Source organism: Heteronotia binoei, chromosome 1 (assembly GCF_032191835.1).
Source record: "Heteronotia binoei isolate CCM8104 ecotype False Entrance Well chromosome 1, APGP_CSIRO_Hbin_v1, whole genome shotgun sequence".
NCBI lineage: Eukaryota > Metazoa > Chordata > Lepidosauria > Squamata > Gekkonidae > Heteronotia > Heteronotia binoei.
The window spans coordinates 72,020,804-72,038,118 of record NC_083223.1 but is presented as its reverse complement, the minus strand read 5'-3'; the positions used below and the strand labels follow the sequence as shown (position 1 = coordinate 72,038,118).

Sequence of the window (17,315 nt, the reverse complement as noted above, 5' to 3'; positions counted from 1 at the left end):
AACAGCAGTTCCTGGAAAAAAGGTAAACCTCTGAAGTAACAACAGAGTAGGGAGTTAGTAGCTCTATCTATGCAGTGTGAACTCTCCTGATCCTTTATACCTCATGGTAGTGAAAAGGGTTGTTGTTGTTTTTTCTTTTGGAACAATGGCTTCCTCTTCTCCCAGGGGTCATCTCAATTTCAAAAGCAATCACAGGCATAACATTCTCCTCTGATTTTTTTTCAGAGGTGAGCAGGGCACAGAAGAAAATAAAACACAGAAGGGAAGTAAGTTAGGATAAAGGAAATCACATATGGAAAAGAAAAAATATGGGGAACAGAGAAAGGAAAAGAAATGTCAATGTGGCATTCTTCCAAGAACCAAAAATGAAACAAAACCCCAAAAACAACCTCATAGCAGCATACAAGCCATCATCCCATTTTATCCTCACAACAATCCTGCTAAAGTAAGGAGGGAAAACGCAAGTAACAGGACAGAAGTCAGCCAGTCAACTTCAGGCCTGAGGAGTCCAATGTTATATCCATTACAATACACTACACTTGGAGGGAGGGGGGAGTTGAAGGAAATAGTAGGGCAAGCGGCAGTGACAAATTTCAAGTACAGCGGGTGCTGTGTATGAATGTTAATTACACCTATTTACAAAGCAATTTACCATCTTGCATTTTCTCTCAACCACCATCTAAAGAGATAAATTATTCCCATTTCACAGGTAAGGAAAGATGGTTGGGAGAATGCAGTTTTTTTCTCCTAGTGTCACAGTGAGATTCACAAGAGGTAGTACTTGAACCCAAGCCAAATGCTGCTGTTCAAATGGGGGTGCAGCATAGATCTATCATACTCTGATTTTCAGGCAAAGGCAGGCATGGAAAGCATCGGGGAAGATCAGCATGGCAAGTGATTATATACTAGAGATATCCCAAACCTTAGCTCCTCAAAAATCTAGCTGGGCCATGAAGTTTACAAAAACATAAAACATTAGCTTAAGACACAGAACAAACAGACAATGAAATAAAGAGAAAGCAGACTTCTCAAAAGGAGTTTTGAAGGTCAATATGATGTAGTTTTTTACCAATTCACATCCCTTTCGAAAACTCAAACCAAGTCAAGTAAAAGAAGCCATAAAACTTCACAAAGCCTAAACTGATAGATTTGGCGTTAGGCCTAGAACCAAGATGCTCTCTCTCTCATCAAATTTCATAGAAGTGAAAAGAATCAACCATTTTGTCAAGTTGAGTGGAGACCAGGTTTATTGGGATGTCTGAATTAATGCTGGAGTTTCCTCTTTGCTTTTTGAGTTTGATCCCACTGGATTTTTATCCTTACCCACACTGTCTTGCAGATCAGTTGACGTATCAGGTGGATCACAATGACTATCGCAAGAATCTTTTTCTACAATGTCAGGATTTCTACAGTCTTGGTTCAGATTTTCATCATTTTTACCTTTATGTTTTTTGAAACTGGAAATATTTTCCTTTTGGTCTGAAGTTCCTTCCAGTTTGGAGTTATGACATTCAAGGTCACTATTCTTTTCACCATTGCACTGCTTAGTAGCCTCAGAGCTGCTGCGTTTCCTAGTGTGATCCTCTTCGTTTTTATTAAGTCCTGTTCTTTTCTCATCAGTTGGTTTCCCGCTTGAGTTAGAAACTGCAGATGCATTCTTGGAGTCTCTTTTCTTATGTTTAGAAGTACAGCTGTTGCGAAGAGAAACTGGAGATGCCAGCTTCTTACTCGGTTTGCTTCCTTCACACTTCTGTTTCCTTGGTGGACCCCATATGAAATGATCAGCAGGTGTATAATGTTGCTGGGCAAATCGTAGAAGTTTTCTTCTTTCTCTTCGGTCTCTGATGGTATATACAAAATATTCCAAAGCACTTTGCTTTATGTTGGGGATGGTATCTTCCACAAGAGCTTCATGGAGAATAAATTTTACAAGGGGAGGTTTGAAACTCTCATATCCAAGTTCACCAAGACTCTTGAGAATACGAGTGATTCTCAAGTAGTTATGTTGAGACCTGCAACAAAAGAGCAAATGAACTCAAAATGACAGAACCCAAATTAAAAATTTGTGCTGGTCACAGAAAATGACAGTTCCTATTACTTTGACAAAAGGATGATTATTACTCAAATGCTGATCTCCTGTAAGCACTTCAGATGGGACAGCAAGTATCAAGTGGAAAACCTCTTCAAGTGCTAAGTTAAAATAGCCAATTCACACTATTCATGTAACACCCCATAGCTGAAATGTACTTGCAAAAAGCTATGCTGTACTCCATAAACAAAATAATGGGGGGAGGGGGGAGAGAGACACATAGATTTTTCTATATTAAAACACTACTGACTTATTCTACCATCAATAGAATAGCATTTGACTCCTACCCATATGCACACTAATTTTGTACATTAAAACACTGCACACTCAATAATATGATAAGACTGCACTGTGGACATGTATATACATTAGATGTTGCTGCTACTGCTTTGAGGCAGTTGTGAGTGGGGTAAGATCAGGCACTATCCTGTCACTGCACCTCCTATTTGGTGCAGACCAGGGGTCCCCAAATTTTTGGGGTCTTCCGGCACCTTTGGAATTTTGGCACAGTGTGATGGGTACAGCCAGAAAACAGCTGCCAGAAAATGGCTGCCGTAGGAGGTGAAGGCATCACAAAATGGCTGCTGCAGCATACCTTTAGTCACACAATAAAGATCTACGTGCTGTGGTGGCAGCTACTGCCAAAGCAATATGTTTAAAAATCTGCATAGTCAATTAAATCTCCAATGATAATCAGAGGTCTTGGTGGGCAAAAGCACCACCTGGCTCTACCCATTTTCTAAAAACAGTGGGCACCAGAAAAGGTGTTGGCAAGCGCAATGGCACTCATGGGCACCATGCTGGTGACCCCGGTGTAGTCAATCTGCCATATTTATGACCTCCAGGTACCCATTACTGGTGAAATGGAGCTGTCAAAAATTAGCATCCCTATGTCAAGTCCATGAGGTGCAGTGACACTTCATTTGTTGTAGTCTGTTTTCAGTTCACATGATGTGAAACAGGTCATCATGAAGGAACACACGGCCAGGATGTGAACTCTACCTCCAACCCTCCGCAAAAACAAATTAAAACAAATCAGCATCCCCCTGCATTGTTCATCCTATAATGAACGGACTGGATTCTGACTGAATTTTTTTTGCTAATAGGTGGTTTAGGGTAATTTCCAGCAATTTCTGATGGGGACCTCCGATTTGCCTTTCAAGCTGTTCTTAAGAGTCCTCTGCCCCCTGTAGTAGAGGAGGGGGAGAAGAGAGACAGGAACATTAAGTTCCACTGGCAGAACTGCCTACCATGAGCAGAAAATTTAATCTGGATCCAACCCAATAGTTCAACCACAAACTAATACAGGCTGTGCATGTATTATACAGCACGGAGGGAAGCACTCTACTCAATTAATTCTTGTGCCTTGACTAATCTGGTAAGAAAACAAATTACAAGGGTGAATGAAGAAAAAGATACTTTAGCAACTTGACATGTTTGAAAAATCCTGCCTCCTTCATAAATTTCTGTGCCTAAATTGGGCAATACACTCCCTGATATCATTCTTGGCAGTGGGGGTGGGGGAGAAACAGATTGTTCCTTTCTTCTCCACGATGTATGCCTGTCCATCCTTTGAGATTACAGAAATCTATACACAGGCACAACGTGTGAAAATACATGTATGTAAAAACCTAGTGTATTAATTGGCACAGGGTAATCAATATCTCAGTTATGTTCTAGAAATCGACTTTATGATTTGCTCTACATGTGTTCGATTTCACACAATTACATCCCATTCAAACATCACACCTATGCATGGATGCCTCTGGGAAGTAGAACAGTTGCCAGCTCAGGAACAAATTTGGGTTGAGTATCATCTGACCTGGGCTTCATGTTGAAATATCTCCTTGAAGATTATTACTCACTCGTTCAAGTGCTGGAATCTCTCTTGCCAGTTAGAAGCTCGTGTCACATTCCCAGTTTTATCAATTAATTTTATTCCAAAAAACTCTAACATCATTTTGTAAGCCAACAGAAATCTTCTGATTGCTTCTTTTGTTTTTTTGAATTCCTGCAACACATTTTAAAGGCATATTGAAAACATTACAATATTAAGCCTTTCTACTCTAAACCTGCAGATAGTAAGGTTATACTGTGAACTATTTGCTTTACCTCTATTTCATATGTTGTTAATTCCTTTGCATAGAAATTCAGTCCTTGTTCTCTTAAAGGAAAAAGCCTATATTAAAAAGACAACAATAACATTTGCTTATACTTGAAGTTTAACAACACACACACAAAAAAAATTGACCAAGTAAAACATTACCAACCACTGTATGTATGTGTGGTTGTGCTCCAACTTTTCATAGTCTCCTTTCCACTTATTTAGAAATTCTTCAATATAAACACCTACATCAGAAAATAGTTAACAATCCTTCAGTATAATATTTTCCATTTAACAAATCTTTAGTAGAAAAAATTATGACAAATTGTGAGCAGACATATGATGCAGATGATATGATCTAAAATGATATATTAATATTCTGTACGAAGATATTCAATATCTATAAATGGCAAGTTCTGATTTAAATCAAACCAGAAGGGAAAGGCCCCCATAATTCAATGGCCAAAAATATTTTAAAAATATTTAACACTGAAGAGGTCTCTTAAAAATCTGAAATTCATTTGTCACTGTCATGATTCAGATTCATCTCAAAGTCATAACTAATTCTTTCTCTTTTTAAGCAAACCCAAAACAATATGTCACCACCTGAGATCAGAGTAGGAAATCAGATCAATCGCAGCACCAATCCACAAACAATTTATAGTGGGAGATTTGAACTTCACATAAGTGGATTAGTGTTATTGGTTTAAACAGGAATAAAACTGCTGGAATAAACTTTAAGACTGAAATATTTTTTAGACAGATCTGTAAGAGTTTTTACCAGAAAGATTCCCTCCTTTTTAAGCCTTAAACCAGATGGCCACTGTTTTTTTTTTTTACACTAAGCTTTGTGATCTAAGGCATATGTAGGGTTGCCAAGTCCAATTCAAGAAATATCTGGGGACTTTGGGGGAGGAGCCAGGAGACTTTGGGGGTGGAGCCAGGAGACATTGGGGCGGAGCCAAGAACAAGGGTGTGACAAGCATAATTGAACTCCAAGAGAGTTCTGGCCATCACATTTAAAGGGACAGCACACTTTTTAAAATGTCTTCCTTCTATAGGAAATAACAAAGAATAGGGGCACCTTCTTTTGGGGCTCATAGAATTGGACCCCCTGGTCCAATCGTTTTGAAACTTGGAGGGTACTTTGGGGAGAGGCACTAGATACTATATTGAAAATTTGGTGCCTCTACCTCAAAAAACAGCTCCCCCAGAGCCCCCAAAACCTCCAGATTAATTCCCCATTATACCCTATGAGAATTGATCTCCACATAGGGAATAATGAAGACGTTTCCCTCTCCTCCTCCCTCCCCCCCCCCCTTTCTGGCAACTGAAGCGAGGGACTGGCCTTTCTACTCACGAGTTGCTGCCAGCTTCTTTACAGCAGCAGTCACACCATCCCAAAGTGGAGCCTTGCAATCAAGCCTCCGGAGGTGCAAAGGCACATGGTCCTTTGCAGGCGGGGCTTCTCTCCTCCCCCCCCCCCAGCCAGCTGACTGGGCGCGGGAAGCAGCTTGCGAAAAGGAAGAACGGCTGCTGCAACGGGGCTGGGTGGGAAGGGAAGGGAGGAGGAGAAGCATCGGGCATTGGAGTCCGTCAAGACCCGCCTGCGTTCGGCAGCCACCTCCACCCGCTCGCTGGCGAGCCAGCCTCCCTTCTCAAGATTTCCCTTGCCAGGCTCAGCACCTCCTCCCCGGACGACGCAAATGCTCCTTGGCGCCATTCCCCCCTCCTCCCCCCGCTTCCAGAGTTATGGAAAGCGGGAAAAGAGGCTGAAAATCCAGTATTCTCCCGCCAGGGCGGGAGGCTTGGGAAGGCTAGGCATATGATCCAGAATACTAGTATACATGACAATTTGTTTTGCAAGACAGCAGACCTTGAAACTTCACCATATATTTTGAAGGACTTTTGGTATTAAAAGAAATTCTTCACAATGCAAGATTACACTTCAAGACAAGGTTATCTTAAAAAGAAACACCCTAGTACCTTCATTCTTTTGATTTATACAAATTGTAACACAAATTCTCACCACTTAGTAAAAACACATTTCTATTACTACTAAATTTGCTAATAGTATGAAATTGCTGCTATAGGTTACTTACCATCAGGTTTAAAGGGAATTTTATTCTTGTAAAAGCGGAGGTTGCACAAGTCATTCTGATATCGTAGATCTTTGAAGTTCTGCTGAGCAAAGATGAACAGTACAAAGCACAGTCAGCTACCTAATATCCACAGGAAACAGAGTGGTGCTGAAGCCATTTCTAATACGATTATAATGACATGTGGGTGCATTTTAAGCTAACCAAATTTCTTTATCATCTGGAGAAACAGGACAGAACCTAACTCTGCCCCTATGTGCTAAGAGAAGCTTCTCTATATGTTACAAGCTGGCAAGATAAATGATGTTCTGATTGTTCCAGGACAAAAGATTTCACAGTGCCATGCAGTGACTTACTTCAGATAAAAAAGTGACCACATGAAAACCAAGCCAGAACACAGAATGAAAAGAATTTATGTATCTGATATATTGTGTTAAAATGCCTGTAATGCCTCCATATGCAAGTGTTTGAAATTATTTTTATTATGTTTTTTTTTGTCTTGGGCTTAAAGTCATTTAAAGATGTCATTTAATTTCAGTTTCGGTTGACACATGGACACACACAGTGAACAGAGCAATGGCCAAGGGCAGATTAGCTGTATAAAGCTATCTTTGATGAGTGTGGGCTTCACAATATATGCAGGCCTGATCGACATCAAAACATTTTAACTATTATTTGGTGCTACACTATTCCGTTGATTCATACACAGCCTCCTGGCTTAGAACAGATATTTCATATTTACATTTCTAGTGTGTGATGGTATTATTTAGAACATTTAGAAGGCCCTCTGGTCTGAAACACATTTGATCTTGTGATATGTATTCCAATATTTTGGTCTTTGTTACTGTACATGCAACTTACATTTGTTGCTTATATGCTCTGTGGATGTAATGTGATACCCACTACCTCTCTGTTTTTAATCTACATTCTATGTATGTTTTTTAATCTGTAGTTACTGTGCACTTTGTAATAAGATGTATTTTGTTTGATGTTTTAGCTACTCAAACTTCTAGGATCCTGATTTAAAGAAGAAAAGGGGGGAAGCGCAGCTCAGAGTGGCTTTAACCCTTTGTTGCTGGTCAACCAAGATATTGTGGGGGGAAAGAGAGCAAGCATGGTACAGTGGCTAAAAACACTGAGCAGACACAGGTTCAAAATCCCTGGGTGAATATTGGACAGTCATTCAGCCTATAATATAGGATTGTTGGGAGGCCAAATGAAACAGAGAAGCAGGTACTCCATCATGAACTCCTTGGAGGGAGGGTGGCATAAAAAATAGAATGGATAAATAGAAAGACAGAGGCTCCCCCCACCTACATGTAGTTTTGTCTTCCAGCTCAAAGAAGCCAAGAACTATTTTAAGATAGGTTTCGTAGGAGAACCAATCATGGTGCAACAACTTATTCCCTATCTCTACTAGTTTTCTGTTGAAGTTACTGAAACCAGTTTCCCTCCTGCATTTGCTTTTAGGACAGTGAATAGGTCAAGTTAGGCATTCCCATCATAAAATCCTCAAGGCAAGGACTATCTGTTGTACCAAATTATGACCATTCTCTCTTTTAATGTCTCTTGACATCACATTAACACAAGCAGTGACAATAAGAAAAGACACAACGTGTGCTAGCCCTTCAACATCTCAGTCAACCAACAGAGAGCTTTGGGGTTTCTAGACACCTCTTTCTATCCCTCAGCCCACCATAAAATTACTATGCTTACACAATGGATATTTGCAGGGCTTATCTAAGTAACTTCAGGGACTTAAATATCACTATCATTCTATTTTAATAAATTCCCCCCCCCCCAAAAAAAACCTTTATGAAATGCTCTTACTGGATATTGGTGCCGATATTTGTATAAATCTCTTGCAGCATAAAAGCTTCTCTTTGGTTTAGCTGTCACTTCAATTGCATCATCCCCCTGAAAACAGAAGACATATTCAGTAGCAAACAGAATGAGTATAACTAGACTTTGGTGACATGGACTTATAAGTAGCACAAAGGTAAGGAATGTAAAGCTGAGATCTGGAAGATCATGTATGTCATTCTACTACTTGCACACTGGGACTTTTCTGCTTGTTTACTTCAAGCCTCTTGTGTGCACATCTGCCTCCAAAAAGCTGCTTCTGAAAGTCAAGGGACTGTCTCCAAAACAGCATTCAAAGTTAACAAGAGGGTATACAGCTGAAAATGAAAAACTGGCTGCCTTCCTTTGGGGAATCACTTTATGTAAAGGCTTCACTGAATCTCAGCTGCTGTCCAAAGAGGTGGCTGACACACACACACATTATTTATAGTCCACCTTTGTCATTTGGACTTAAGGCGGATTATACAGAGTGTGTATGTGAAAGCAGATTGTACAGAGTGAGTCAATACAATCAACGGATGGAACATTCAGTAAACAATACAATAGGATTAGGGTTGTAGAGCCAATCAGACATCTAAAATCACAGCTGAAGCAAGGCATAAATATTAACATGACACTTTAAATATGCAAAATTTCATAGCTGGAGCCTAGTTTCAGCAAACAACACAGTGCCTAATAATTTATGCAAGTAACTCTGTCAGTCATTTAGTACAGTGTGACTCTACTGCCTGTGTAGAAAAGCCCTCTTGAATAATTTGGCTTTGTACAGACTGCAGGAAGCCTGAACAGTAGGAGCCTTCCTGACTTTCTCAGGCACAAGGTGGGGACCATAGTGTGTGTACAGGCAGTTGTTGATTTGATCAATTTGCAGGTTGGCACCTGCAGAAGACCCTGCTCTGATGAGCAAAGCTGTTGTGGTGGTCATGGGATGAGAGGTGGTCTCATAGATATGGTTGTTTTGTAGAAAAATAGGTGACAGAGCTCATTAGCATAACTCATTAGCATATGTCACCACCATCCCAGCCAAAAGCAACCCAATGCAAGAAAGGAGAGCTCCGGGCTAACAAGAGATCCACCCAGCCCAAGCGGAACTCACTCGCATGGGGCTCTCCTGGGCTGCCCCCCCCCCGTCTTCTCTAGCTTGCACGTAATAAATCAGTTTGAGAGGGATGGATGTGTTTACTATGTCACAGCAAAAAATGACAAGTCTTTTACCACCCTTGAAAACCAACAGATATATTGTGGCATGTGTTTTTCAGGACTGGAGACAATTATTTCATCAGATTCACCTGGTCTGCAAAAGCTGATGCTCAAATAGTGTTTTATAGGGGCCATTTTGTACAAAAGTAGGTGGTGGAGCTCATTAGCATATGCCACCCCCCCCCATCAGCCATAAACAACCTGATGCAAGAAAGGAGAGCCCTGGGTGGGCAAGGCTTGCTTGAGCTCGCTAGATATCTAGCGAGCTCAAGCAAGCCTTGCTCACCTGAGGCTCTCCTTAGCCACACACACCCCACAGTCAAAAGGGCAGCAAGCCAGCTGCCGCCCAAAATCACATAAGTGGAGAAAGGGTGGCGCAGGCTTCTCCAGGGGTTAATGAGGACAGCTGGGGGTGTGGCAAAGCCCCTGGGAGCTGGCTGGCTGCCCGCTCTCCTAATCCAGGGATTGTTATGCAGCTGCACCTACTATTCAATAGACAAGGCAGATGGGGAGGAATAGGGGAAACCCTCAGAAAGGTTCAGGAGCTCTGCTCCTGCTGAATCTGAGGCCTGGATATGAGGTTCCAAGGTCATGAAGGGCTTTGTATATGATAGCTAATACCTTAAATTGGGCTCAGTAACAGATGGGCAGCCAGTGAAGTGCATGCAGGATGGAAGTCTAGCTCCCAATAATAGCTGAGCTGTGGCATTCTGCACCAATTGAAGTTTCTGAATTGATTTTGAGGAGAGATCAATCAGTGTTCAGTACATTACAGCCTTGATGTTACTGTGGCGTGGATCCAGGTGGTCAGATCAGCTGTATCAAGGTAAGGGGCCATCTTTTGGGCTAAGATGAGTTGAAAGAAACCCCCCCCACACCTTTTGCGACTACATTAACTTGCTTCTCCCAGTAATAAAGTTGGATCCAGTATAACCCCAAGACTCTTAACTGAGTCAGCAAGGGTCAGATGAACTCCATCAAAAGTGGGGAGCACAATGTCCTCCAAGGTCTCAGCCTTTCCAACCAACACTAACTCAGCCTTTTCAGAGTTTAGTTTCGTCTCTCATACTCTGACTGCTGTAGAGTTGGTATATTGGTCAATTATCTGTCAAAAATTAAGTATTCTACAAATCCAAGAATGCTACTTTATAGATAGCACTTTACCTTTTTAATTTCATTATGACATCATTTGTTAGGAAGGACAGAAGTGAATACTCTTGTCCCCAAATTCTGCAGAAGTCAAGAGCAAACCTAGCAGCGGATCAAAGCTCCCCTACAAGGTAGATATAGGGTAGGAGTCTGCAGTACCATATCTATACAAGAATAGTCATAAAAAAGAGTAGGGCAGCTCACATAAATTTATTAAGATATAAACTGATGGCAGCGTTTTTAATTGTTTCAATGTTTTTAAGTGTTACTGTGAAACAATATAATTAACTGGTATTTGCATATAGCACACATCAATTTTAATGGTTTAAAGCTTTTTGTTATTTTAATTAATATTTCAAAAATATACAACTTCTTTTCCACCATTCAAATACCCAACCCATCACATGCAGATCTGCTTGCCAGGCAGAATATTGGTCTCAGCTACAGTGGATCCACATTTTGATGCATGGAATGCTGGCGCTAGAGTGAGATTACAGACTAGAAGAGAGCCAGTCTGGTGTAGTGGTTAAGTGTGCAGACTCTTATCTGGGAGAACTGGGTTTGATTCCCCACTTCTCCACTTGCAGCTGCTGGAATGGCCTTGGGTTAGCCATAGCTATCGCAGGAGTTGTTCTTGAAAGGGCAGCCGCTGTGAGAGCTCTCTCAGCCCCACCCACCTCAGGGTATCTATTGTGGAGGGAGAAGATATAGGAGATTGTAAGCTGCTCTGAGTCTCTGATTCAGAGAGAAGGGTGGGATATAAATCTGCAGTCTTCTTAAAAAAATGTAGCACAATTTCAAACAAATTTGACCTTTTCAGCTTTTGCACTTTTTTCATTTTCAACAAACCACCCCGTGAAAAGTCTGCCACGAAAACGTTGTGAAAGCAACGTCACCCCCGAGTTGGAAACAACTGGTGCTTGCACAGGGGATTGCCTTTACCTCTGTAGATAGGGGAGTCTTTAATAAATTGATATTACTGAGTGTACAAAAACATAAGGTCAGAATGGGATATGGAACAACTGATTGGTTTAGAATAGGAAAAAGAGTTCGACAAGGATGCATATTGTCACCCTGCTTATTTAATTTATATGCAGAGTGCATCATGCGGAATGCTGGCCTGGATAAAGCACAAGCCGGAATTAAGATTGCCGGGAAAAACATCAACAACCTCAGATGTGCAGTTGACACTACTCTAATGGCAGAAAGTGAGGAGGACCTAAAGAACCTCTTGTTGAGGGTGAAAGAAGAAAGCACAAAAGTAGGCTTGAAACTCAACATCAAAAAACTAAAATCATGGCATCTGGCCCCATCACACCTTGGCAAATAGAAGGGGAAGACATGGAAGTAGTGACAGACTTCACAATTCTGGGATCCAAGATCACTGCAGATGGTGACTGTAGCCATGAAATTAAAAGGCGTTTGCTCCTTGGGAGGACAGCTATGGCGAACCTGGGCAGTATAATAAAAAGTAGAGACATCATCCTGCCAACAAAAGTCCATATAGTCAAAGCAATGGTATTCCCAGTAGTAATGTATGGCTGTGAGAGCTGGACCATAAGGAAGGCCAAGCGCAGAAGAATAGATGCTTTTGAGATGTGGTTCTGGAGAAGACTCTTGAGAGTCCCTTGGACTCCAAGATCATCAAATCAGTCAGTACTAAGGGAAATCAACCCAGCCTGTTCCCTGGAAGGTCAGATGCTGAAGCTGAAGCTCAAATACTTTGGCCACCAAATGAGAAGGAAGCACTCACTGGAGAAGTTCCTGATGCTAGGAAAGGCAGAAGGCAAAAGAAGAAGGGGACAGCAAAAGATGAGATGGCTGGACAGTGCTACTGATGTAACAAAAACGAATTTGAGCAGACTTCGGAGGATGGTGGAAGACAGGAGGGCCTGGTGTGACTTTGTCCATGGGATTGCAAAGAGTCGGACTCGACTGTGTGACTGAACAACAACAGCAGCTATCACCATTTGCCTACGCAAATTCATGTATATTTGTAAGTTAAGCCGTGAAGTAATGGTAACAGTAATTTTTTCCCTCCTCCTTACAAGTCTCTGAAGTTATTCATTCTTTCAGATGATTTCATGAGGCAGCTGAACTAAGATTTGCATTGATAAGAGCAAGTCTGACTACATTCTGACAGACAGTCCTGAGGTGCACACAAAATTTTGAGTGAAGTAGCTTAAAAATATTTAATAATTTTGCATTTAAGATTTCAAAATTGCCAAAATAACCTTTTCTTTTGGAAGTTACTCCCCCCCCCCCCAAAAAAAAGTCTGCATGCACACAACTTTAAGAAAATGATTATTTACTGTAATGAATAACAGAACTCCCACACATTTCAGTTGGTACTCGGTTTAGACTTTAACATTAAAGAATAATAAGCACCATTACTTTGTCAACCACTGATAATTCCATTAGTCACAGATCTATTCTATGCTAGACTTCAGGCCAAAATATGAATCATTTTAAGCTTCCAACAAACTTTACTGCATTTGTGATCCAGCCTATTCCTCAGTTCTTCTAAACATTAGGGCAGTACCAACATACCTATATCACATCAAACCTATATAATTTTTGCCTTGCAAAAAAAATTCTCTATTTACTCTAGCCAATACATCTCAATAAATTCACAATGGGACATAGATTGTCATTGTTTCTACCTTGCATAAATGTGTGGTCAGCAATTCTGCTAGTATCAAGCCAGTTAACACTGAATTCAAGTCCTGGAATACACCGAACTCTTCTTAGGAGCAGGTGCATTCTTATTTTCCCGAGAAAAGACAGTAAGTTCAGTCTTTCCTGACTGAATATTTTTGAGCGGTGTTTATATGAGCCAGCCAAAAGGCAAAATTGTGGTGCTGATATTAGACCATTTCTAGGAACAAGGAGGACTATCCAAGACTGAATTCTCATTCCCCACTTCGCAATTAAAGTCACTGGGTAACCTTGGGCCAGTCAGTCACTCTCAGCCTCTTCCCTTACAAAGTGTAAGGATAAATTGGAGAGTGGGAGAAGGACTATATACATCACCTCCATATTCCTGGGTTGGGATCCAAATGTGCAAGATAGAATTTTTCACCTCACTCTATCAGATGAGGATACTACAGGTGGTAGATTCATACATAGTTAACAATACTGTGTCACTGTATATTAAAAAAGTGTACTGAAACAGAGAAAATTGTGACAAGTTTGCAAAGCCAGAACCAACTTATCTGAAGCTTTTGTTCAAACAAAATATAACATCAAAGAAAACAAAAGGAATCTGAGGATTTGTATCAAGAATTTAAGTTTGGAATTAAGCTCAATGCAGTTATATTTGCCTATTTTTACCACTACCTTTCACACAAAAGACAAATGGTAATATATTTTAATCTTTTTCAGAATTCCAAAAGTTAGATAAACATTAGATTACATTGCAAAATTCGGAGGGATGCTTGCCGTAGAATTTTTTGACTTCTTGTTGGGAAACAGCTAAAAAAACCCCCACCAAATACAAGATGTGTCATTGGTGACCAAGGTCAATATAATTCATACTATACTATTCCTCATTACTAGTTTGGGTGTGAAAGTCAGACAATGAAGAGAGGTGACAGGAAGAAAGTAGATTCATTTGAAACACAGTGTTGAAGGGCCACCAAATTGACACATAAATGGATCAAGTCAAGCCTGAACTCTCCCTACAAACTAAAATGACTAATTGAGGCTATCATGCTTTGGTCACATCATGAGAACACAAGACTCACCGGAAAAGTCAATAATACTAGAAAACACTGAAGGCAATAGGAAAAGGAAGCCATGACTTTCAGTTTACAAGACCTGAACAAGACTCTCAGTGATATAATGTTTTGGAGGACATTCATACATAACATCACCATCAACTGGAAGTGATTTGACACTTCTTAACAATCCACACAAAACCATGCATTTGCAGTATGCAAAAAGACATAATTTAGATTTCTCCTGAAAAACTCCCTGAAACTTGGTCTACTTTTGATTTCTATGGACCCAGTGTATACAATATAAAGCCATATGCTTTCAGTTACCTACTATTTAGATAGTTAAAAGACATAGTATAAAAACTGTTTGCCAGAAAGACAAAATCATTCCTGAATTCGGGGGGCAGGGAAGCACTTTGAAAACACAAGCTCTCATTTCATTCCGAATAAGAATTTAAAAGGGGAGGGTGAAGCTGAAGATCTCAAAACAATCTAAAATTGGGTAAAAAGTAGGGGACAAGTCATCTGCTTTTAAGCTTTTCAGGTATATATCCAGGAGACTTGGGTTCGTGAGTTCTTTCAGTCCCATGCAGGGAACACATTTCCAACCGATATAATCATAGCAGGTAGGTTTTACACAGCCAGAATGTCAAATAAATCTGGTTCTGGAGCTGCACTAATACCACATGAGCTTAACGTATTTTTTGTTCTCTAAATCAGATGCTGCTAACAGAAAAGGAGTAACAGTCATACCAAGGAAACAGAGCGGATTAAAACTACTTTGACCTTCTGCATTTTTAAACCACTAGAGCCTTTTTCAAAAAGAGGGAGGGGAATATAAAGCAAGCTTGGTCAGTAAAGCAAATGGGAGAAGGGAAACAAACCAACCACAGCCCTATACTACAGTTCCTTCTGCAACGCAGGTCATCAGGAAGACAACAAACCACACCAAAATATCAGGCAGTTATCAGTAGGGTGGCACAGTGACAGCCAACTGGCAAGGCAGGCTGGTTTCTCCACCCCCTTTGATTCCTCATCCTCACGCCTCCCGTTCCACGTTTAGCTTTGATTTCCTAGCAAAAAAAAAAAGATGCAGCCACTAGGACTGAGTCAGAGGCATGCAAGAATTTAAAAGGGGGGTGGGAGAGAAGAAGGGAAACGGAGAAAGCCAGAACAGAAACCTATTTTACGCAAACAGACGGCCCAAGCTTTACAACCAACGCGTTTTTAAAAATCCCCTCCTCATGCTGCATTCCTAGACTAACGCAGATACCTGTACAGAGAGGGGGTCGCACAAGCGTGGCGAGGCGCCCGCGGTGCCAAAGGGCAGTGGCAATGGCGATGAAAAAGGGGAGATGGGGGGGGGGCTGTAGCCCCCACCTATCCTCCCCCCGGATAAGTTTGCGGGACCCCAAGTTACCTGATCAGTGTCGGTGTTGACAGCTTCTCCTTCTTCCCGCCCTCCTCCTTCCTCGCAGACTTCGCCGTCCTCCTCCCTCCGTTCTAGCTCTTCTTCCACCGCCCCCTCCACCTCTTCCCGCTGCTCAGTATCTTCCGGCCGGGCGCTTGCCGCAGGGAGCGGTTCCCCTTGTTGCTGCTGCTGGGGTTCCTCCTCAGCGGGGTCCTCTTCGCCGCCGCCGCCCCCCAGCCCCTCGAGCGGCTGCCCTTCTTCTCCTTCCCCCTGCTCCTGGAGCTCTGGCTCCGAGTCCGTCTCCCACGTAGAATCGCAGTCCTCCACCGTGGTGGGCTCCTTGAAGCTGACCCCGCTCAGCAAACTGCCCATTGAAGAAGCGCCGCAGGAGCCTCCCCCGCCGGGAGGATGGAAAGGGACGCGCGCCCGGGGAAGGAGGGAAGGCAGGTGGTCCGCCGGCGGGCTACGAACGCCGCCTCTGCTGCTGCTGCTGTTGCTGCTGCTTCTGCCGGGGCATGGTGACGAGAGGAGGCCGCGGGCAGCGGGAAGGCAGAAGACGCCGAGGCGGAGGCAGGCGCAGATGGCAGAAGCGACAGCAAGCCGAAGCTCTGCTCCTCCTCAGTCAGTCAGTCCCCAGCCCCCAAAACGCGCATGGGGAGGAGGAGCTGAATGGCTTCGGGATTTCCACAGGAAACAGTGAAGCACGCTCAGTTCCTCCCTGAACTGCTGCGCGAACCCTGGCAGTTCGCCTTTCGCCCGGCTTCTTCCGACTCAGGAGCTGCTTGGAGACGTAGAAGTTTCTGTGCAAACACGTGCGTAGTTAGTGGGGTTTCTCGTGCATTCGAGGCTCGCGGAAGACGTCTAGGCCTTAGAGCAGCCGGGGAGAAGGAGACGGCAGTTCAGGTGTCCCTTCCTGACTTTACCTCGGCTCTAGAACGTGAACTAGATGCGGCTCTGCCTTTAGAACAAATTGTGCGGGGAGATGCCTCCTTTTACCCACCTGTCCCGTGCTTTCAATGTTTGCACGCCAAGTAGAAATTCAACAGGTGTAGATTCCCTGCCCATGCATACCAAAGGCAGCTGTCAAAGTCATAAAGAAAGGTAGCCTCTGTACTACATGTCCTCCAATTCAGGCTATTTTCGGTGCAATTTCTGTGAACATTTCCCTTGATGTAATCTCCATGGAATGGCCCTGAGTAGGATTTTGAGTACACCTGCTTAGAGTTGCTGACTTAATTGTTGCAACTACTGGTTCTCATACAATTGCTTAAAAACAGCAACACTTTTCTCACTGTCCTTGCTAATGTTTATTTACTGAAGTAGTATCTTATGGAGCTTGCCTTGTTTTTCCTTGGCACAGGAGCTCTTTCTTATTCCATGTTCTGTGGAACACCCATAGATGAGAAATCTGTGCCCAAGAATACCGGTCCGAATGGATGATGAACAAATGTGTGTTTTTTTCTGACATCACTTCTGTTCTGTTGGCCATTCAAAAATGCAAGAGATGCAGCATTTCCAAGCATTTATTAAATAACTGAACACATAGGCATTCAGAAGCTTTTCTTAAGGTGGAGATCCAGAGTAAGGGAAAACTTTGGAACTTGCTTTATAATCATAGGGACAATTAATTTGTTTTTTTTTAAATTGTAGGGACATTAAATTTGCTTTTAAAAATCTATGC

The 17,315-nt window shown here is 42.1% G+C and overlaps 1 protein-coding gene across 1 annotated transcript; it reads right to left on the bottom strand.

Moving 5' to 3' along the window:
* Positions 1–1,055: 1,055 nt before the first annotated feature.
* OGFRL1 (opioid growth factor receptor like 1) lies at positions 1,056–16,394 on the bottom strand. Its single transcript, XM_060235642.1, has 7 exons — positions 15,644–16,394; positions 8,123–8,209; positions 6,296–6,377; positions 4,360–4,438; positions 4,202–4,268; positions 3,955–4,100; positions 1,056–2,012 (listed from the first exon to the last, which is right to left on the bottom strand). The coding sequence occupies exons 1-7, from the start codon at positions 16,004–16,006 to the stop codon at positions 1,247–1,249; spliced, it is 1,590 nt and encodes a 529-aa protein (XP_060091625.1). The 5' UTR covers positions 16,007–16,394; the 3' UTR covers positions 1,056–1,246.
* Positions 16,395–17,315: the final 921 nt, after the last annotated feature.

What these genes read in the sequence shown, in the direction of transcription:
- OGFRL1 (XM_060235642.1), bottom strand. Translation starts at nt 16,006, where the DNA reads ATGGGCAGTTTGCTGAGCGGGGTCAGCTTCAAGGAGCCCACCACGGTG. An exon ending in TAACAACATATGAAATAGAG is followed by an intron (nt 4,101 to 4,201) that starts GTAAAGCAAATA and finishes AATGTGTTGCAG; the next exon opens with GAATTCAAAAAAACAAAAGA. An exon ending in AGATTCCAGCACTTGAACGA is followed by an intron (nt 2,013 to 3,954) that starts GTGAGTAATAAT and finishes CTTTTGTTGCAG; the next exon opens with GTCTCAACATAACTACTTGA.